This window comes from Oryza sativa, chromosome 4 (genome assembly GCF_034140825.1).
Source record: "Oryza sativa Japonica Group chromosome 4, ASM3414082v1".
NCBI lineage: Eukaryota > Viridiplantae > Streptophyta > Magnoliopsida > Poales > Poaceae > Oryza > Oryza sativa.
In genome coordinates, this window is record NC_089038.1 from 20,175,789 (window position 1) to 20,191,141 (window position 15,353).

Consider the following 15,353-nt stretch of genomic DNA (forward strand, 5'->3'; position numbering starts at 1 on the left):
AAAAAAGTAAATTAGAAGGGTGGAGCGAGGTTCTCGGTTCGCTCCATATATACATAGCTCCACTGCTGACTACATTTTTCGAGGAATACTTAGAGCCCAACCAAACATGCCCATATTTCATACCGGAGCATATCCTAGTTAAAAGAAAAAGTGAGCCACAAAGTCACTATCACATAGCTTTCACAAGTGAACAAACTTCCACCCTAGAGCACACGCAAAAGTACAACACCCACCCTAGATCACACGCATGTAGAAGTTCTCTACTAGGGTCCATTGAGCTTATCAGTAGAAGCCAAAAATTTAAATTTCAAATCTTAGTTTTATAGTTGATTTGATTTTTTTTTATTATAGTTTATTTTTTATCATTGACTTTTAAGTAGCTAACAACATACACATAATAGTCTTATTAGTAAATAATTCTTTTATCGTTAAGAAACATTACGATTATAATCAGCTGTATAGGTGAAACGGTTAGACTGGCACGCACGATAACACAACAATCGTTGGTCACTCCCCTGTATTATACGTCCTCCGTTTTATAATGTAAGTCTTTCTAGTATTGTCCACATTCATATAAATGTTAATGAATCTAGACATATATGTGTATCTAGATTCATTAACATCTATATGAATATGAGCAATGCTAGAAAGTCTTACATTATGAAACGGAGGGAGTATGTCAGAGAGAACGAAATGTTTGGCAAATTGCGGCCGGCCGAGGAGGTTGACTGCCAATAATGTGGGAGCTAGTACGAATTATTCGTTATTTCAACCTGCAGAAGACAAGATAATACAGAGAGTAGATATAGAAGTTTACGAAGACAAGATATAGAGAGGACATATTAGATATAGAAGTTTACGCAGGGACGGACAAGAACATCAACAGCCACCATATAGGAATCATTGGTCGTTCCTTCGCTGTCGGTTGTAGATCGAGACCTGTCGCAACGTTCGACGGCGATCGATCGATCGACAATCGTCCTGAGTTTGGTGGTGAATCCACATCGGGTTTGAAGGTAACCAAAGTGAGAAAATGACTAGTTTTGCAAAACGTGGGATGTACAGATTTACCGTGTATACTACTCCCTCCATTTCAGGTTATTTTAGGTTATAAGACGTTCTGACTCTGGTCAAAATCAAACTCTGTTTTAAGTTTAACTAAGTTTATAGACAAATATAGTAATATTTATAATACCAAATTAGTTTCATAAAATCAATAATTGAATATATTTTCATAATAAATTTTTCTTGGGGTTAATAATGTTACTACTTTTTTCTATAAATTTGGTCAAACTTAAAGCAGTTTGACTTTGACTAAAGTCAAAACATCTTATAACTTGAAACGGGGGTACTCTTTTTGCTCTGAAATATATATAAGATATGTTACACATACTCTCTCTCCGGTTTTAATATATAACGTCGTTGACTTTTTAAGATATATTTGACCATTCGTCTTATTAAAAAAATATATGTAATTATTATTTATTTTATTATGACTTGATTTATTGTTAAATGTTCTTTAAGCATGACTTAATTTTTTTTATATTTTGAATAAGACGAATGATCAAACGTTTATTAAAAAAGTTAACGAAGTTAAATATTAAAAAACAGAGGTAGTATATTATATAGGTAAAATCTATTATATATTTTAGAACACACGTAGTAGATGATACTCAATACTCACTGTCAAATGGGTACTAGGATTACTGTAGGAAGAAAGATGAATAATTAAAGCCAGGACATGATTGCTCGCTCTCTTACTAATTACTCCATCCACTGCTACAGAATTGATTTATCTAAGTGAGACCCCTTTTAAATTACAGGTGGACTATAACTGATCCCGTATGCAAAAATCAATCCCCTGAACACAGTTCAATAACCACATAAGAAAATCAGGGAGAGGTCCCCAGGTGAGCCTTTTAACAAGCCAGCATGCAAAAATAGATGCGGACCTAGATCTCTTAAGAAACCAGCGTGTGAATATACCCCTCTCCTTGGTTTTTTCTCCACTAAGTCCTCACGTCCCCCCTCCTCACTTCTACTCCTCCCTCTCCTCGCACTCCTCTCCCAGTACTCCTCCCCTCTCCTCCACTCCCAATGAGAGAATGGTGGGCGAGAGCGAGGACATTAGTGGGCAATGGTAGCGACAATGGGAAGGGCAGATCCGGCGGCCGCTCCCCCTCCCGCACAGATCCTGCCACTTCTACGCCCTAGTGTAAAAATCCGGACCGGACCGGCGATTCAACCGGAAAAAACCGGAACCAGAGATTGGCACGGTTCGGTTGAATAGAAAGAAAAAATTAGAACAAGAGGTTGGCACGGTTCGGTTGAATAGAAAGACTCTCGCGGACATGCAATTGAACCGCTTCAGACCGCTTGAACCGGCCGGTTTTGCGATGAACCGGTCAATAAACCGCCTTCGGTCGGACCAAACTAAAACAAGTCAGTGAATGAATGGGCCACACGACGGCCTAGGTAGCGTGGCCTAGGTAGTGTGTTTTGGGCCATACTTGTCCGCGGGCTTGATTTTTTCAGCAAAAATTGATGGAAATGCGCGCGCTTGTGGGGAGTCGACCCATCCTACCATCCAGATCTATGTGATTTTATTGAAACATATATGCTACATGTAGTTAGTGAACCGCGGTTCGACCGGCCGGTTCACAGTTAGACCGTTAAACCGGTGAACCAGCAGGGTGACCGGGTCGTCTAGCGGTCCGGTTTTTTCCACTATGTTCTACGCACCACACGAACGCGGAACTGCCGGTGGCAGTGACGGGAGGGGCGGATCCTACGCTCCCTCCTCCTCCCGTGCAGATTCTGCCGCCTCTCCGCCCCCACCCACATGCGCGAAGATCTGCCGGTGCCGGTGCCGGGAGGGACGGATCCGACGCCCCCTCCCCTTCCTGCAAGATCCAACTGCCTCTCTGCCCCTCCCCTCCCCCCGCGCATGCGACTATCCGTTGATGGCTTCATGCGATGACAACAATGATGGCGGAGGCGGCGGCAGCAGCTTTGAGTGAGGATGAGGACGATGATGACGAGGATCCACCGGTGGCTTCGAGCGACGACAATGATGATGGTGATGGAGGCCTCGAACGACGATGACAACAGCATTAACTTCTGGATTCTTGGGTTGTTTTGATTTTTGGACTTTTTTTTGTGATTTTTTCTTTTCACAATTGGATGACTTAAACACCCGTAAGCAAAAAATCGGATTTTCGCATGTGGTTGCTCCAACTATATGTGAAAATCTGATTTTCGCATACACCTGGATACATGCGGTCCACCCACCCGAATGCAAAAATTGGTTTTGATCATAAGGAAAAAAAAGTCTTTCCTCCTTCCATTTATATATTAGATTGACTGAACTAACATACCAACGTTATACATACTAGATTGACTGAACGTCATCGATCAGCTCGATGGTATATTTTTGGAAGCTGTGTGCATGGCTCACTGCAAATAGCGTGTAATTGATTGGTGAAAGCAAAATGGATTATAGATTGCAGTAAGCTAGGCATTCAGAAGGGCTCGACTTGGCATACAGACCGACGACGCCATCGCTTCACTATCCTTATACTTTTTGATACTACTTATTTGTAACAAAATTAATTTATACTGTATGTTAGATATTCGGTTTTCTACATCAAAGTGCACATAATAAAAAACACAACCACAGATATGCAAGAGATACATTACGTACGTAAAAGTAGTATAAGCACTAGGTGCATCATTTATTGGTTCAAAGCAAAAGGAAAATTACATATATATATATATATACACAAACTAATAACACAATCACACGGTCACTTGTAGACATGACCATATTGGAAATCGTTCTTGTTTTGTACATATACTCCCTCCGTTTCACAATATAAGTCATTCTAGCATTTCCCACATTTATATTGATGTTAACGAATCTAGATCTCTATATTCATTAACATCAATATAAATATTTATCTAGATTCATTAACATCAATATAAATATGGAAAATGCTAAAATGACTTACATTGTGAAACGAAGGAAGTAGCATATATATGTATAGTACGTAGGGTCTTTCTTTTTAGAACTGTATATAGCATATGGACTAGTACTGAATTTTACATAACAACAATTATAGGTATAGCAATACGCACGTAAGTATATACACAGATGACGTCATTATTATCCCGACTTCCGAGGCAAAGAGCGAAGCACCGTACGTCGACGTCAAACCAAACAGCAGCTCAATTAATTTCGTCTCACATGATGGCGCACACGTCGGAGTTCTCCTCGCAGGCGAACTTGTAGCCCCCACACGGCGGCGGCGGGTAGTAGTAGAAGCTAGGCTGCGGCGGCCAGATCGCCGGCGGCGGCGGCGGCGGCGGTTTGCAGCTGGCGCCACAGGCGCCGCCATCGCTGATCGAACACCCGCCGGCGCACGGCGGGACTGCAGGTTTGTTGCAGCCGCCGCCGTGGCCGCCGCAGTAGGTGCATTCGCACGGCTTCGGCTTCGGCGGCGGCGGCGGCGGCTCGGGGCAGCAGTGGTAGCACTGCTGGGTACTGGGCGGGCAGCACGACGGCGGTGGCGGCGCTGGGTACGGCACCGGGAACGGCACCAGCTTGCACACCTGCTCCTTGGGCGGCGGCCAAGCGTCGACGGTCTTGATGTCCTTGACGACCTTGCCGCCGGCCTTGCAGCAGATCTTGTTGCGGAGGCAGCCGGCGTCGAACTTGCCGCGCACGATCACCTTGTCGTCCTTTTCCTCGAACTCCGTCTTCTCGATGCAGTACTCCGCTGCATCGATCGCACACATTTTCAAAAATAAATACTCCCTTGCTATTTTAATGTATAACGCATACACTTTTACGATCAATGTTTGATTATTCGTCTTATTTATTTTTTTTTCAAATGTAAAAATATTTATATCATGCTTAAATAACATTTGATGATAAATCAAAGTCACAATAAAATAAATGATAATTGCATATTTTTTAATAAGATAAATGGTTAAACGTTGATCAAAAAATTAACGGCGTTATACATTAAAATGTGTAGGAAGTTTAATGATTAAGGATCATTTTATTATTCTTAAGAATCTATACCTAGAAGTATGGGCGGAAGCATGGGCGGAAGTAGAACAAAATGAAGGGGGTTATACTCGCTTGCTTTACTCAGGTTTGGATCGAATTTAGCTTGATAGGGGTGTCTAGGTTTGGATTGATGGGATAGATATATGATGAAAATAGATAAATTGTAGCTACAAAAATTTCTGATCCGGGTCCTGGTACCCCTAAATATATGTAGCTATGCCCCTTACCTTGAGGTATTTTATTTTCTAGTGTAAAATTTAGGTACATCAAAGTGCTATCTCGAGAACTGTAAAATTTAACATTGATCGACTCCCCTCAGAATTATTGATCAGTTCGTAATACAATTTCATGCACGATGAGAAACAATCAAATGAATTAAACCACTCGTCCACGCCACAAAATCAACCTGGCTGGTATATACTCCCTCCGTTTCAAAATGTTTGACGCCGTTGACTGTTTTAAACATATTTTATCGTTCGTCTTATTCAAAAAATTTAAGTAATTATTAATTATTTTCCTATCATTTGATTCATTATTAAATATATTTTTATGTAGGCATGTAATTTTACATATTTCATAAAAGTTTTTGAATAAAACGAACGGTCAAATATGTGCTAAAAAGTCAACGGTGTCAAACATTTCGAAACGGAGGGAGTATGCTATTATAGTTTGGAACCTGAAAATATTCTCAATATTGGTTTCGACTTATATTAAGGTCAGTTTCACTTTCATGCAGAAATTAGCTAGTTTATATATACCTTTGAGGCAGTCCAGGACCTTGGTGATCTTCGCCCTGCAGCGGCAGCATTTCAGGTCTACCGTGATGACCAGTATAGACGCCCCCATCTGCAGATTACACACGTACAACATGCAGAATTAAGATCTTTAGATAATAGACAACATATATGCTAGTAATATTTGCTTCAAAAAAATATATGCTAGTAATATATGCAGGTTTTACTCCAGCCGAGTTATTAAGCACGTCTAGAACACGCGAGTTTTGCAGGATTAATTAACTTTACAACAAGAAGATCACTTTTTTTTTCAGAAAATTCAAGAAACAAATCACTTCTAGATTCATGGAAACAGGGGTGGAGGTAGAGTATGGGAGAGGGTGCCCAGAAACCCGGTTAAGAAAAAATTTTAGCTATACCTCATCGATTTTCACCATGTATGCAAATACAAACTTAGACACCCGTATCAGTTTAAACTTGATCTAAAATAGAGTAAATTAAGCAAGAGGCACGTTGATCATGCACGCATGAAATTAATTCTTAGTTATTTTTCGTCTAATATATCGAAAACAAAATTCTAATTAAGTTATTGGATTGCAAACTAGTGCATGCCTATACAGTTCTAGGAAAACTTGATCAGTGTCGACGTTGATCAGGTCAGCACAAGGATTAATTACTATATATACCATGTACTATGGCAACTATAGTAGTATTACTACAAGTTAAAAAAAAGTCTGGGACTATGTTAATAATCTCACCTTAATTTGAATGCTGAAACGGAAGATGAGTATGGGGAGATCGAGATGAAGCAGAAGAGAGGTGAACACTTGGGGTACTTATATTATGTTTGGATACGCTGAATCCTTCCGAATTATTGGTGATGCAGAGAGTTTTGTCAGTCAGCAGCTCTAGGGTTCATGACTTCCTGACTTCCTGTTTCAACGATGGGTAGGTACACGTAAGAGACAGAAAACGATTGTTTACTGTGCCCTTGTTTTAGTCCTAAACATTTTATTCAAACTACCAATTTTTCTATCACATCAAAACTTTCCTACACACAAAAACTTTTAACTTTTACATCACACCGTTCCAATTTCAACAAAACTGCTAATTTTGGTGTGACCTAAATATAGCTTGGTCTTCCTCGTATCTTCTTGTCCTCTGTAATAAGTTTCTTTGATGTATGTTATACTCTGTTTTACTTTTGTCATTTCATATATTACTACCTTCGTCCTAAAAAGATCATAGTTTTACACTGTTTATGTTGAACGTTTTAACGTCCGTCTTATTTAAAAAAAATTATAATTACTACTTTTGTTGTTATTAGATGATAAAACATGGATAGTACTTTATGCGTGACTATTTTTTAAAAAAAATTCATATTTTTTAAAAATAAGACGGATAGTTAAACGACGTTAGACATGGAAACATATAACAGTTAAAGTGGGACAAAGGTAGTATGATTTTCTTTCATGAACATTGTCGTATGGACATGCTGCAACTTAATTTAGATTTAATTCCTCAGGAAAAAGAAAGGGTCGTTTTGGATATATTTAAGTTAAACTTTATGAAATTTTAGCATGCGATTTTCAGATAATTATTCAGCTCGAAACGTGCATCTCGAACAGTTTTACTAGAATTTTGTCAAAAACCCATTCGAATTTAGCAAAAAGGAAAAAAAACAATGTCTTCTAGGGCTCGAAATCCGCTAGCCAATCGAGATTGTAAACTATGAAGGTTGGTGATGTAAAAATATTTCTATTATAGATAAAAAGTTAATTTCACTTTGGGCCATATTAATTTTATTACTAAAGTTTTACTTTGGACCACCATATATCCAATCTTTTCACTTTAATATGGATTATATTGAGCTAATCCATATGCTCCGTGTATTTTGGAACTGACATGGAGAGAGAAAAAGAAGGAAACAATAGTAATAAGTAAAATAGTAATTTTTAGGTTAATGATGAGAGTCCTTGTCGTCTTAATTACCTAATGTAGGAGAATAGTCTCTAAATAAAAAAATGTATTATTTAAGAGTTCATATCATCGGACTCTACATCTGAAGATGAGGTAACGTATATACAACTATACAAAATAACTAACTCATATAAAACTATACAAATTATATGTTATAGATGAACATATATAGGTTTCAAAGTTTCGGACAAAATTTCCAAAATTTTAGAAATTTCGGGTCCATCGGACCCTTGATATGAAATTATTTTGCCCTAATTTTTTATTTTTGCAAGTTTTTGTGATATTGGCCAAATTTTGTTAAAAATTCAAATGATTTTAGACCAAAATAACCAAAAAAAAATTCCAAAATTTCGGTCGTATGGTACCCCAAAATAATTATCAAAACTGAAAAATTGAACCCTAGATGAATAGCATGGACTATAAACAAAAGCGCGCCAACTGGCGTGTTTAGATCCATGTAAAGTTTTGGCGTGTCACATCGAATATTATATAGGATGAATCCGTCAGTAAACTACGAGACGAATTTATTAAGCCTAATTAATTCGACATTAGCCAACGTTTACTGTAGCACTACATTGTCAAATCATGTAGCAATTAGGCTTAAAAGATTCGTCTCGCAAATTGGTCGTAATCTGTGCAATTAATTATTTTTTAACCTATATTTAATACTTTATATAGGTGATAAACGCTTGATGTAACGGGATGAAAAATTTTGGGTGATCTAAATAGGGCCTGAATCAATATTGTTAGCACACGTTCCTATAATTTTTATTAATGACAAGCTGTGGCAAAGCTTTGGAGGTTGAGCCCTTGACCACGCCATGTTTTTGGGTTACAACGCTTTGTATATTGTCGTGTGCGACGTGTGTATGGGCCTCGATTCATGCGTTACATGTTCTAAAAAAAAGAGACTCGTGCGTTAGAACAGTGTAAGTGGAAAATAACGTGACAACTTGTTCAAAATTACGGACTTGTACGAAATAACGTGACAATGTGTACCAAAAATAACTTGTACAAAACTGACATATTTATGAATGTCAATCTGATACAATTTATAAATCGAACGTGACAACTTATACAAGATGGCAGGACATTAGGTGTGAGATCCAACATGTGTGAAACCTCAGGTGTGAAACCCGATGTGTCAGCCATATGACTTGAACTCGTGTGACACCGTACCCGATCGATGTGTCAACCGTATGACTTGAACTCATTCTATGGGTACAACCTTAGGTGTGATACCCGACGTGTTAACCATATGACTTGAATTCGTTTGATGGGTACAACTTTTGGTTCACATTGAATATATATTATTTGATTTCAAATGTAAAGGTAGATGTTTTTTTTTTGGCTATCCTACTTGTCATTTGCTGCCACAACCATATACGAAGTATATCGCAGGCACATGCTCATTGCTTCACCAAGCTCTCTCTCCGTTCGTATATATCTTGAAGAAATGTGCAAAATTTGCAACATTGCTTACTTCAGTAGCTAAGATTTTCTTATGGTAGTGTTTTGGGTGCACTGGATCCATAACTCCGATCGACCGAGCTGATTTTTGTTAAGACATCAAAATACTTTTTTTAAAAAAAAAATCTGTAACCTTCAGAGGCACTAACCCGTTGCATGTGAGTAAAATGTTCTTTAATTTGTCCGAGGTTGCTCACAGATGCTGTGTTGATTAACCTTAACGCAAGTGCAACGTCACCCACTTGAACACGTACGGTATAGGTATATTAATTAGTACTATATATAATCGCATCCCTGTCACCATTGCATATTTATTAGAGAAAAAGACTGAATAGCTGATCACCAACTATAATGGTTAATGTGGCGTAGCTAGCTATAGGTGGCACTGTGGGTCATGAACCACCTAAAATTTTAATCAAGATTAAAACTAAGTATATATGCTAGTTAATATAATAAAAATTATATAATGTATCATCCTTTTAATTGACCTATTATATATAGATGTGCCACCTTTATTATAAATCCTAGCTAAGCAACTGATTAACGCATGCAAGCATCACATACCATACAGGACTCCTAATCAGCTACTACTAATAATGATTAGTGCTAGCATGATTGGCGGCAGGCGTCCTTCCTTTTTTTTCACAGTTTATAAATTCCCTAAAAAAGGTGACAAGTGACAACATGCGCTGTGTGTTGGTTGATATGTTCCCCAGCCAAGAAGTCAGACAAGAGGCAAGGACGAGACAGCCTCCTATACTAGCTACCGACCTAATTCATCCATCCTTCATGAACAGAATGTTTCTAATTGACTGTAAAATGAGTCATGGAAGTCATAATTTAATCTAGCTAGCTAGGCTCAACAAAAAGGTAGGTGGTTTTGATCACTGACAATTGGCTAGCCTGGTATGTAATCCATTTCTTGTTTCAGGGATCGATGGCCTTTCTAAATCCGCCCCTGGTTTATTCATGTCAATAGTGCATGTGAGGTTAACAACAACACTATGCCGGCCACTGCCAGCCTTCCCCTATAGTTAAATGAAATGGCTATATATATGTTGAGTGGAAATTGAGTGGAGTTTGGAGCGTGTACGTGTTGGCTCTCTGTACGTATAGCCAAACCTCTTCAGTTTGAAAATATATAAGAGTTGGGGGAAATTAATTAAACACGTTTAACGAGTGGGTTCAGTTCAAAATTGCTCCAAATACAATTATAAATCAAAATAATGAGAAGTCCTAGTTAGGAAGTAGTAGATATTATTATTATTATTATTATTATTATTATTATTATTATTATTATTATTATTATTATTATTATTATTATTATTATTATTATTATTATTATTATTATTATTATTATTATTATTATTATTATTATTATTATTATTATTATTATTATTATTATTATTGGGATGAGTAGTGGAGTAGGGAAAACACTAGAGTCGGGATTGAATTCTCGGTTGCAGCACAAGCAACATCGCAACTGACCAATCGAGCGGGTTCACTGTAGACCCCTATCGGTAGATATGACGTAGTCCAATATAATGGGTGTAATTGTATTAAAACACAATTCATACTGACATATATACATTAAAAATGAATGCTATATACTGGGCGTGTTCGGCTGCCATTCTTGCGGCAGCGCTGCGGCTGCAGCGCTTGGTTGTGCGGCTGCAGCTGTGCTGCTTGCTGCTGCAGTTAGCTGCCATGCAGCTGCGAAAAATGACAGCCGAACAGGCCGACTAACATGAAAAACAATTTTCAAAGACCCCCATCCTAAACTATACAGGCTGGTGATTCTTTTAGGTCGAAACCCCTTCTATAGAATTGTAAACCTTCGAAACCCTTATAAAAAGTGGCGGTGGGAGAGCCTGGGGAGGTGATCGAGCATAAGCTTGCCCTCCCCTGATTTTATTTCTATTGCAACTATTGTAGTTTGAGTAAAATTTAAGTAAATTTAGCACTGTTTCCCGCTTTAGCAAATAAATTTTAGGGTTGTTGGCTTCAAAATAACCCCCATGCAGTAGTTGCACTCATCAGCACTCTTGCCTCTTAGCTGGAACTGGTTGAGCAAAATATATATACATGTCAAATATATAGACAACAAATTACATACATGTATATACTGTATACACACAACAAATTACATGTGTAGTAATATAGACAATTAATAAAATTACATGATTTAATTAAGAAAAAAATACCACACCAGACATAAGTAATTAACGCGTTTAATTATTCCGATTTCCGAGGCACGTACGGCAGCTGTTCGATCACATGACAGAGCATCCCTCCGGCTGCTCATAGACGACGTAGCCGCCGCCGCCGCACGGCGGCGGCGGGCAGACGGGCTGCCACGGGCACGGCGGCGGCGAACAGCAGGGCTTCTTGCAGCCGCCGCCGCCGCCCCCGCATTCCCCGCCGTGTCCTCCTGAACAGCCGCCGCCGCAGCCGTCGACGCCGCACTTGCACCGCGGCGGCGGAGGCACGCAGCCGCCGCAGCACGGCTTAGGCTTGTCCGTCGCCGTCTTGTTGCACGGCACCGGGTAGGGCACCGGGTACGGGAACGGCACCATCTTGCACGCCGGCGGCTGCTTGTTGCAGTGCTCCCTCTCCACCATGATGAAGGCCTCCGCGGTGGCCTTCGCCGCCGCCTCCGCCGCGGCGACGGCCGTGGCGGTGACGTCGGCCTTGACATTGACGGTGACCGCCGGCGGCGGCGGCGGCCACACCTCGACGATGACGATGCTGACGATGATCTTGCAGCCGGCCTTGCGCCAGATGCACGTGCGGAGCTCCTCCGCGCAGAAGCTTCCCCGGACGATCACCTTCTCGCCCTCGTACTCGATCTTCTCGATGCAATGCTTGCCTGCATCGATCAGACAGACAGACAAATCAACACAGGTACATTCAGAAAAAGAATTCAGAAACTCTTGATCTTAGTTTGCAGAGATGCAGTTTCAGAAACAGAAATTAAAAGGAGATCGAATCAAGTTGGGTGTGTAGTATACATCTGAGGCAGTTGAGGATCTTGTCGATCTTCTCCTTGCAGCGGCAGCATTGCATGTTCACCGTGATCACAAGTATAGCCATCGTTGCTTGATCGAGATGGTGGTTAGAATTATGGAGGAGATATGATGGAGCAGCAGAGCTGAACCCTATCGAGTTACTTATTGAGGCTGAAGGCCTCGCGTTTGGTCCGTCCGATCGATCGTGCCTCTACGGTGCCGACAGCAAAGAGAGATGGAAAAGGGACTGCAGTTGGTACATAGGACAGTTTGATCCTTTTCACGCCCTGTCCTCTTTAATTTCTTATATCTCCATTCTCATAGTTGGCTGATGGTTTTCTTTATTATTGCATATATTTTATTCACAATTGATCCTTTTTGTTGAGAACTTTCTTTTAGTGCAAATCATGCAAGATAGCTTTCACTGTAAAAAAAATAAATCATGAAATCGACCTCCCAGGTATGTTGTTACGTATATCGGCCTACGTAATCAGAGTATGTAATCAACCGTGAAACTCACACAATCGTGAAAATTGATCTCCCAGATATATGTACAGTTACATATATCGGCCTATGCAATCAAAAGCAAGTGGAACTCACATGATCGTGAAATTGACCTCCCAGATATATATGTAGTTACATATCACCTACGTAATCTGCCAATGTAATCAGCAGTGGAACTCATGCAATGTTGAATCGGGCATGTTATTGTCTAATCGTACTCTTTATTTTCTTTAATTTTCTTAAGGATTGTAATCCTTCGAAATTCTTTTAAACAATGGCGAAGGGAAGGGGAGGAGAGCATATATAGGCTTGCCTGATTTTGTGGATTTTCAATGTGATTATTGTAGCACGAGTAAAATTCAAGTAAATTAGCACTGTTGACAACTTAACAAATAAATTTTATGGTTTTTGACTTCCAAATAATCCCCATGGCATGAGGAAGTTAAAGTACTCTTGCCTCTTATTGATGCATTGGTTGATAATTCATCACATTGGACAAAATACATGTCAAATTTACACAGCCAATTGCATGCATATGTAATATATATAGACAAGAAATTACAAGATTTAACACAAAGATTCTTGTACACAGTTTTGGCTAGCTGGCACTGTATGATTTTGTGACCATATTCCACGCAGTATACAGAGCACACCACCAGTCCACACAAACAATGCCAGAATAAACATGGTAAAATTTACTACAGTACATGCATCATAGATTTGTGGCCATTTACCTTAGGACACTCCAGAAACATTGTCTTTTGCCATTGGACACTCCGGTTTGGTGATAATTTGCTAAAAACACTATAACCATTATTTTATCATTTTTGGCTTCAACTGCTAGAGAATTTAATTTCAAAAAAGGATGCTTTTACACTCATTTCAAATTGCAAAAAGGATGCTTTTACACTCATTTCAAATTGCATGCTCAATCCAGCTTTATTGAAGATTTTTTTTTAGACGATTGAGATAGAATGGAAATTTCAATAAAAAAACTGGAAAAAAAAGCTGAATTCAAACAAATTTGTTGAGTTCAAACTGGCTTATTTTTTAGAAAATTACCACCAAATCCAGAATGTGCTATGGCAAAACCACATTTCTAAAGCGCCCTACATCAGATACCACAAATCAATCTAGGATGCATGTCTCGTACCAAATTTCGCCAAATATAAACATCGGCGTGTGGCGTTTATTCCGATTTCAATTCAGACTGTACTGTCCGATCGATCGATCGATCACATGACGGAGCATGGACCAACCTCCTGCTCGCACACCATGACGTTCACGTTGCAGTTGCAGCTGCCGCCCCACTGCGACGAGCAGTGCCGCTGCTGGCAGAAATGCTGCGGCGGCGGCGGGCACGGCGGCCGCGGACACGGCGGCGGCGAGCAGGGCCGCGGGCACGGCGGCGGCGAGCAGGACCGCTGCGGGCATGGAGGCGGCGGCCGGGGGCACGGCGGCGGCGAGCAGGGCCGCTGCGGGCATGGCGGCGGCGGCGGTGGCGGGCAGCACTTGCAGGGCACGGGGTATGGCACCGGGTACGGGAACGGCACCATCTTGCACCCCGGCGGCTTGCCGCCGCAGTGCTGCTGCAGCCCCCTCTCCTTGATGACGACGGCGACGGCGGCCCTGGCGGCCGCCTCGGCGGCGGCCTTGGCCTCCGCGGTGACCTCGGTCTTGACGCTGACGTTGACCTCCACCGGCTTCGGCTTCGGCGGCGGCCACAACTCGACGATGACGATGCTGACGATGACCTTGCATCCGGCCTTGCGCCAGATGCACTTGCGGAGCTCCTCCGCGCAGAAGCCTCCCCGGACGATCACCTTCTCGCCCTCGTACTCGATCTTCTCGATGCAATGCTTACCTGCATCGAATCATCCATCGATCAGACAGACAAATCAACACATGTACGTACATTCAGAAAAAGAATTCAGAAACTCTTGCTCTTAGTTTGCAGAGTTGCAGTTTCAGAAACCGAAATTAAAAAGAAGAATCAAGTTAGGTGCATATATACATCTCAGGCAGTTGAGGATCTTGTCGATCTTCTCTTTGCAGCGGCAGCATTGCATGTTAACCGTGATCACGAGTATAGCCATTGTGATCAGTCACTGCCAGTGATCGAGCAGGGGAGCAAGCTAGGAAGAGAGAAAGCTGGTTAGTTAGAAATGGAGGAGATGGAGCAGCAGAACTGAACCCTATTGCCGTTACTTATGCTGTTTTTGGGGGTAATATTCGTATGAGGGCTCTCACAAGGCTGAAGTCGTGTTTCTCTCGACCGTCCGATCGCGTCTCTGCGGTGCCGACAGCAAAGAGATGGAAAAGGGACTGCAGGTTGCTATATAGGACAGTTTGGTCCTTGTCACGCCTTGTCCTCTTTGGGTTCTTAATCTTCTAGTTGGCTAATGGTTTTCTTGTAGTTATATGTATTTTTCTCAAGATTGATTTTTTCTTGATAACTTTGTTTGGTGCGAATCATGCAAGATAGCTTTTCGCTGCGAGAAATCGTAAAATCGACCTTCCCAGATATCTAGCTACGTATATCGGCTTACGCAGTCGATTTACGTTATCAGTAGTGGAACTCAC

At 40.8% G+C, this 15,353-nt stretch overlaps 3 protein-coding genes across 4 annotated transcripts; all 3 read right to left on the reverse strand.

The window, feature by feature from the left end:
- Positions 1-4,037: 4,037 nt before the first annotated feature.
- Positions 4,038-6,633, reverse strand: LOC4335722 (protein PYRICULARIA ORYZAE RESISTANCE 21-like). The gene is made up of 3 exons (XM_015779859.3): positions 6,567-6,633; positions 5,833-5,920; positions 4,038-4,778 (listed from the first exon to the last, which is right to left on the reverse strand). The coding sequence occupies exons 2-3, from the start codon at positions 5,918-5,920 to the stop codon at positions 4,243-4,245; spliced, it is 624 nt and encodes a 207-aa protein (XP_015635345.1). The 5' UTR covers positions 6,567-6,633; the 3' UTR covers positions 4,038-4,242.
- A 4,677-nt stretch (positions 6,634-11,310) lies between these two features.
- On the reverse strand, positions 11,311-12,447 carry LOC4335723 (protein PYRICULARIA ORYZAE RESISTANCE 21). Its single transcript, XM_015779342.3, has 2 exons — positions 12,270-12,447; positions 11,311-12,127 (listed from the first exon to the last, which is right to left on the reverse strand). The coding sequence occupies exons 1-2, from the start codon at positions 12,349-12,351 to the stop codon at positions 11,532-11,534; spliced, it is 678 nt and encodes a 225-aa protein (XP_015634828.1). The 5' UTR covers positions 12,352-12,447; the 3' UTR covers positions 11,311-11,531.
- An 828-nt stretch (positions 12,448-13,275) lies between these two features.
- LOC107278200 (protein PYRICULARIA ORYZAE RESISTANCE 21) lies at positions 13,276-15,077 on the reverse strand. Of its 2 annotated transcripts, XM_066310133.1 has the most exons (3): positions 15,021-15,077; positions 14,785-14,905; positions 13,276-14,634 (listed from the first exon to the last, which is right to left on the reverse strand). In XM_066310133.1, exons 2-3 carry the CDS (start codon positions 14,864-14,866, stop codon positions 14,006-14,008), a joined length of 711 nt encoding a protein of 236 aa, XP_066166230.1. In that variant the 5' UTR covers positions 14,867-14,905; positions 15,021-15,077; the 3' UTR covers positions 13,276-14,005. The 2 variants fall into 2 exon arrangements, with proteins under 2 accessions (XP_066166230.1, XP_025880409.2); XM_026024624.2 differs by lacking the exon at positions 15,021-15,077 and having other exon boundaries at positions 14,785-14,992.
- Positions 15,078-15,353: the final 276 nt, after the last annotated feature.